Below are 7,133 nucleotides of genomic sequence, written 5' to 3' on the forward strand. Positions count from 1 at the left end.
GCGCTAGGCAAAGGCAGCTCGTTGGGTTTTATCCGCTCCTCTCTAAGTCTAGTCTAGGACTACAACTACAAAGTGTAGTAGCTAGCTCTAGCTGGCCGGGTCGCCGTCCACCATGGGGGACCGTGGGACGCACATCACAAACGAACTGAGATACGATTATTCTACCTCTATATGTCGACCGCATGGATATTTATTTCTGCGCACCCACTTTTTCCTCGGAGTAGTTAGTCACCGGCAGCACACGCATCTTTGGGACATTTGTTTCCATCGATCTGGAGCGCTGGGGCGCGACGCATGTGCCTGCCTGCTTATTCAAACAGTGGCAGCAGTATCACTTAGTTAAACAGCTAAACCCCGCACAAGGAAGCAAAGATGGTACACTAGCTGTGAGTATGTTAAAGACTCGTTATAGTTTCATACTCATACACCAGTGACGCACAAAAACTTCTTAAACGAAGTAAGTAGTAGTACATTAACAATAGTGTAACGATATTTGGAGTCTTGTGTGTTGGACTCAGCCACCCCGTAAGTCGTCACCTCACCCCTAGCCTGCCACATCACTGCGACGATATTTGTGTGCGGCTGGCTCAATTCTGAATATACACTGAAGCTTTTTGCCAAATTGTCCATGATCACTTTCACTAGCACCATGTTTCAGATATTTCTGCACTTTACCAAGTGACTACCAGTAACTAAATGAACACTTCTTTTGGCTAAATGATTCATACACCTACTAGTTTTTTTAACTCAAGTAATATTCCTACTTTTTAAGTAGCTAAAGGAAAGATTTTCCTTTCACGGAAAGCAAGGACGCAAGTGAATAACTAACTACTCAGTGCTGTACGAGAACCTCGTTGATCAAGTCCATCGTCAGTGTACCGAATAAACGATGCGATTAGTTTAGCTCCCTAATCTAACAATACGGTCGACGATTCCCAGTGCTGTGCTAGTAATCACCAACCAGTGCATTTTTACATCTTTAGTCAATCAATTAATCAGGAGCGCCGTCGGCAGCAACAGCCAGCGAGATATCGCAACAGTTGATAGCTATTCTAACAGTTGCGCTTTTGGAAGCAATCTTGCAGCCCAGATTTGAGGTGTTTGCCTCCCTGATTGAAACGGAGATTGGAGAGAGACGGAGACAGTGCACGTGCTTATGGCTAGTACTATTAAAATTACCGAGCCTAGTTAGTTAAACTCGAGGTTTCTTGGCATAAACTGGGGAAGCATGAGGAGTGGATATACCGTCGATGAGAACGAGGTGAAAGGAACCAGCAGTACAACTTTGGATTCACCCTGGCTACACATGGTTTGACTCGCCCCGTTTGGAATCTGGAGACAGGATCGATCTTCCTCCCAGGAACGACCATACCAAGTGTGTCCTTTGGATGCCTAAGTTGTGTAGTAAACACAAAAACAATCTCGGTTTTATTGAACCAGTGTATTTTCTTTGACAGTAATCTTTCAACGAAAATATAATGTGCGTACAAGAGGAGGCGGAAAAGGAGAATAACAAGTTTGACCGTTGCCAGAAAAAACTACTACTGCATATGCCCCTAGTCAAAACATACATAATGACACGATCTCTCCTCTCCCATCCGCCTCCCCTTCCCTCCAGATCTCTCCCGATCCCGTCCGCCCTCCCCTCTGCCTCCATTCCCCTCTGCCTCCCCTCCCGCCGCCGCCGGATCCCGACTGGGCAAAGCCCGTGCGGGGGGATGATGGTGGCGGCGGGGCGTCCCTCTGTGGCGGCTAGGAGGTGTAGCTGTGACGGTGGATCTCGAGCGAGCGCATCGGGATAACGTGTGTATGGCCATGGCGCTGGTCGCGCCAGCGATGTGACCTCCTCTATCTTTGGTTGTCTTCATCGTTGGTCCAAAGGGATCTGGCCGGTGGGTGTTGCCTCGCGGTGGCTTCCCGACGGCGGATCAAGTGAAGGAGGAGATGGTGGCTTAGCTGCTGAAGTGGGTGAGCATGCCACCATCGGCGGCGGCGCCCATGAGTGTCGTTTTCCTCGTTGGAGGCGATGGTGGGGGCGTCCCTTGATCCATTGTTTCCGGAGGAAAACTTAGATCTGGAGGAGGCTACCATTGACGGTGGCGTCTGTGGGCGTCGTAGCCCTCGTTTGAGGCGTTGAGGGGCCTCCTAGGTCGGATGATGGCGGCGTTGAGGGGCCTCCTAGATCGGATGAGCGACGTCTTCGTTGTCACCCACGTAGGGGCATCATCTTTGCAGACATTCATCGGCTGGACGGACATGTGGACGGCTTGGTGGTTGGGCGTCGGTAGGTGGTGGAGCGGCGCTTCATTCTACACATCGATGGTGGCGGATCTCGGCGGCGTGGCGTAGTGAAGACTCGGCGTCCGATGGGTGGTGATGGACTCGTGCAGGAGCACGACACTGTCTGGCGCCGTGGTGACGTCAATGGCAGAGAGGCCTGGCAAGGTTGATGCGTTAGTATCTGTTTTGAGAATGGATCGATGGATGAAGGAGGTGACAACCCTTGCAGCGTGCGCAGTGGCGGAGACAGGGGGACGAGCAGGGGCTCTGGCCCTCATAACATTGTTTTATTAAGCCTAATATGCATGCTAATAGATGATCAATGGTTGCAAAAATGATGTATTCTTACGAGATAATAAGGATTTACTACACTTGGCCCTTCTCATACTATATTCCTGGCTCCGCCACTGAGCGTGCACATGTGGTGCTCACTAAAAGTGTCCCAGACCGGTGTGTAGCCCAATCCAGGTATTGTGGCTCGGACATTCGGCATCCCTTCATCACGGGGATGGGAGTAGCGACAGGTATCATTAAGATGATTGCTTCAATCTTACTGATGTATCATTTTATAAGGGCTTTATCAGTAATTAATAAAATAACTATATGCATCGCCTAGATGCGCGAGGCCATGGGCACATCCTCTTTAAAAAAACATAATGACACGTAAGCATGAAAACAATGTGGAGTGGAGTCACTGTGTATGCTCGTAGCAGAGACATGCACGATGGCAGGGGAGGTAGAGTCACCGTGTATGGGCCCATATGGGTCGATAAACGCTCAAAACTCGCCTGGTTACTTCCTCGCAAAAAAAGAAAAAAAACTCGCCTGCTTACTTTCTCCTTTTCACAATGTGAACCACAGTCTTCGTTCAGAAAAATCGAGTGGATACTGTACTCGCAAAACAAAATCAAAAATCAAAAAATCGAGTGGATACCCGAATTTGCTTACCAATCCAACACAAAAAACTAGGCCAGTTTCATAGAGTCGCCACGACCACGCCTAGAGCAAGAAAAAGAAGCGAAGCAGCAGAGGAGAGAAAGCAACAAACGCCGCACGCCTCCGCCTCCCTCGACCTTATCTGCCCCGCCGCCCCGAGCTCACCTCCCGTTGCAAAAAACCAAAAAGAAAACGTTCGCTCGCTAGCATATGCCGCGGCCCTCCCGAATTTTCCAGACTCCTCCGCCCGTCCGTCCGTTTGTTGGATTCCTCCCCCACCACGAGACGCCGACGATGCGATGCCCTCCATCCGATCCGATGCGAGCCACGCGATCGTGATCACCAACAGATAAGGGACGGCGACGGGCGCCCCGCTGCCACCCGGGCCCCGCTCTCCGACGAATCTCTTTGGTTCCTCTCCCCTGGCGCACGCCACACGTCTCGCGTACCGGCGCCCCGCGCCCGCTCCCGCGCCGCCACGCGTCCTGCGCTTTTCGCCCCCTCGTCGCCGCGGCGGGCCGGCCACTGGCCTCGCGGCTATAAAGCCACGCCACCGCGCTCTCCCTCTCCAAGCACAAACCGGACTCGACTTCTTCTCCTCTTCCGGCGCCGGGACACTCGGGACAGGCAACCCAATCCATCCCCAGCTCGTCGAGCGAGAGAGCAGCGGCGCCGCACGTAGTGCGCATCCGGTCCGGAAGCACCCAGCCCAGCCGAAAGACGGCACGATATAGCACAGTCGATAGCTCGATCGCCGGCGCGTTCCTTTTTGTTCCGGAATAGATTCGACCCCCTTCCCATTCTTGCGGTCGGTCGTGGAGGTTCGCCCATTTTTAGCGCGACCGTTGCTGGCCCGAGAGCTTTTGTTGGAGCGAGCCCGCCCGGCGCCAGAGCCCCCCGCGACGGTCCTTGTGCGTCTGCCCGCTCGCGCGAACCGAGGAGGAGGGGCGGAGGGAGCGATGGCCGGGAGCATGCAGGCGGCGGACGCGGCGGGGCGGATCAGCGCGCTGCTGTCGCTGCTCGCGCTGCGCCGGATCCTCGCCGTGCTCCAGCCCTTGCTCCTGCTCCTGCTCCTGCCCTTCCGCTGGCGGGCGGCGCGCCAGGGGGACGCCGCCGCGGCCGACGCCGTCGTCTCGGCCTCCGCCTCCTCCGGGAAGAAGGCCAAGGCCGCCGTCGTGCTGCGGGTGCCCGCCGTCTGCTCCCGGAGGCAGGCCCTCGCCCGCCGCGAGGCCGCCATGCGCCGCGCCAGGGAGGCCGGCCGGGACTACGAGCTCGTCCCCACCGCCCGCGGCGAGACGCTCTTCACGCAGTCCTGGTGGCCGCACGCCTCCTCCTCCGTCAAGCCCAGGTAGGAAGGAATCCATCCAACAAATCCACGCAAAATTTGTCCTTTCTTCAGCCCGGGTGTCCTCTGTTTTTCGCCGTGCTGATCATTTTTCTGTCTTTTTTTGCGGATTCAGGGCGCTTGTTCTTGTCATGCACGGGTTGAACGAGCACAGGTGAGAATTCGGTTCCGTTCTTCTCTGTTTCTTAGAAAAATTACAGTAACTTGTGTGGTCGGTAGCTGATTGTTGGGTACCTTGGATCGATTTGGCAGTGGGAGGTATGATCATCTGGCCAAACGGTTGAACGCCATGGATGTCAAGGTTTATGGCATGGACTGGACTGGTGAGTTCCTCCTTCCTTTTCCCTCTATTCTCATTTAATTTTATTTGCATGATGATGCTTACTAGGAGTATGTGTTAGTGCTTAACATTGCTTGACGGAAAATATTGAAGGCAATTTATTTTATGATGAATTGCGTATAGAAGATACCAAGGATGTTGAATTCTCTTCTAAGCTTCCCCTAGACTGAATGAATTAAGGCGATTTACTTGTGAATCTGAACGCTTAAGGGATTGAATGAGTGGCACATACTCTGTTTTTTGTCCGTCTATAAGGAATTGTAGTACTGTTCAAAGCATAATTTGAAATAAAAAGGTCGGCTCATTTTTGCCGTCGACAGTTAAGCATGGTTCTTTGTTCTGTGTTGGCAATCAAGCTGTCAACTTAAATTTGAGACTAACCATGCGGATTTTATTGACTCTGAAGATCAATAAAAAATTCTGGCGACGTGGAACCAATTTTCGACAAAGGGCGACTTTATTATCTCAAAATGTAGCATCAAGCGGATAACCAATGGTTACCATCATGTATACCTTGGCGATCCATCTTTTATAATGAAATAAACTACTACATGAGTATAGTAAAAACTTCCATGATGATACGTATCTACTGTCTAACCTGGCGATTTTGTTGTAATACAGGCCATGGTGGAAGTGATGGTCTCCATGGGTACGTCCAATCTCTCGATCTTGCTGTGCAGGACATGGTATGAGCAAAGAAATCGACTAGTTCTTCTTGTTATCTAAGACCATCTGCACAAATTCTTATTCAAAGGCTGTTATATTATTCGATGCAGAAAATGTATCTGAAGAAGATCTCAGCCGAGAACCCTGGCGTCCCATGCTTCTGCTTTGGGCACTCCACCGGTGGAGGCATCATCCTCAAGGTACTACCATCACCTGTGACTTGCTTGTTCCATCAGAATTGTGTATGCAACTCGTATATCTGATAGTGTTCTTGTTTTGGCTATAGGCTGTGCTTGATCCGGAGGTCGATGCTCTTGTCAATGGCATCATCCTCACATCGCCGGCTGTCCGTGTACAACCCGCGCATCCTGTCGTCGCGGTATGTATTCCGCCATTTTGTCGAAAGAAATGCAGAGGAACATCTTCAGAAACAAATTGACTGATTGTGATTGTGTATTGTATGCAGGCGCTTGCCCCGGTTTTCGCCCTGATCGCGCCTCGGTACCAGTTCACGGGGTCGAGCAAGAACGGGCCGGCGGTGTCGCGCGACCCGGAGGCGCTGAGGGTCAAGTACTCGGACCCGCTGGTGTTCACGGGGTCCATCCGGGTGCGCACCGGCTACGAGATCCTCCGGCTCACGGCCTACCTGCAGCAGCACCTGCGCAGGGTCACGGTGCCGCTGCTGGTGCTGCACGGCGCCGACGACATGGTGACCGACCCGGAGGGCTCGCGGAGGCTGCACCGGGAGGCCTCCACCCCGGACAAGGACATCCGGCTCTACGACGGCCTGCTGCACGACCTGCTCATCGAGCCCGAGAAGGAGGTGGTGCTGGGCGACATCGTCGACTGGCTGACCCCGAGGATTTGATCACGCGGGTCGCCGCGCCGGCCGGCCGGTCCGTGGGCTGAGGCAGGCGGGTTGGACCACATCGCCGAGCTCGTCGGGGACGGGAGAAACCTCCCGTCCCTGCCGGTGATGACGCGGTCGGTCCGACCGCCTGCGCCCCAAGCGAGGACGGCGAGGATGATGATGATCTTCTTCATCCTCCCTCCCGGCGGAGGAGGCAGTTTTGCGAGCGCGGGAAGCTGCATTATTAGTAACTAGCACTACAACTAGTACGTGTGGTGCTGTACGGGGTGACGACTGGTGGTGGCCGAGATTGCTCTGCTCCCAGTGTGCGTGTCCCCGAGCTATGTTTTTGACCCATATTTTTGTCCGGTAGGGGTAAACAAACGTTCGTTCCTTTGGAGTCGCCCGGTGTGGCGCTCAATAATGTAGACGCATTCCTCCCCTCTTTGCAGGGGTCGTTTTTCTGCGTCTCGAAAGATTCTCAATCAGAATCTGCGGCAGAATTGATTTGATGGACTTCCTTGAAGGAAATATCCTTGTCACAATGTGTATTTGTGTTGCTCGCTGCTGCAGTGTCGCTGGCCTGGTGGAGCTTTCGGCTTTGGCGATCTTGACGCCGGTGGCCGGCCGCGTCCCTGTGTCTCACTCGGCGCACAGCGTTCGCACGATTTCTCCGGCCGGACTCGCGGTTCTGTCCACTGCTTCACGACGGCGAG

The 7,133-nt window shown here is 53.4% G+C and overlaps 1 protein-coding gene across 1 annotated transcript; it reads left to right on the plus strand.

The window, feature by feature from the left end:
- The first annotated feature begins 4,068 nt into the window (after positions 1 to 4,068).
- LOC147974614 (uncharacterized) lies at positions 4,069 to 6,899 on the plus strand. The gene is made up of 7 exons (XM_087517624.1): positions 4,069 to 4,564; positions 4,677 to 4,715; positions 4,814 to 4,884; positions 5,523 to 5,587; positions 5,678 to 5,767; positions 5,854 to 5,946; positions 6,034 to 6,899. Exons 1-7 carry the CDS (start codon positions 4,176 to 4,178, stop codon positions 6,433 to 6,435), a joined length of 1,149 nt encoding a protein of 382 aa, XP_087373750.1. The 5' UTR covers positions 4,069 to 4,175; the 3' UTR covers positions 6,436 to 6,899.
- Positions 6,900 to 7,133: the final 234 nt, after the last annotated feature.

Source organism: Triticum urartu, chromosome 4A, assembly GCF_056163025.1.
Source record: "Triticum urartu cultivar PI428250 chromosome 4A, HENAU_Tu73, whole genome shotgun sequence".
Lineage (NCBI taxonomy): Eukaryota > Viridiplantae > Streptophyta > Magnoliopsida > Poales > Poaceae > Triticum > Triticum urartu.

Bases quoted from the DNA above. Each gene is read 5' to 3' on its own strand.
- LOC147974614 (XM_087517624.1), top strand. From the start codon at position 4,176: ATGGCCGGGAGCATGCAGGCGGCGGACGCGGCGGGGCGGATCAGCGCG. The intron at 5,768-5,853 runs GTACTACCATCA...TTTTGGCTATAG, and splicing joins GTGGAGGCATCATCCTCAAG to GCTGTGCTTGATCCGGAGGT. The intron at 5,947-6,033 runs GTATGTATTCCG...TATTGTATGCAG, and splicing joins CCGCGCATCCTGTCGTCGCG to GCGCTTGCCCCGGTTTTCGC.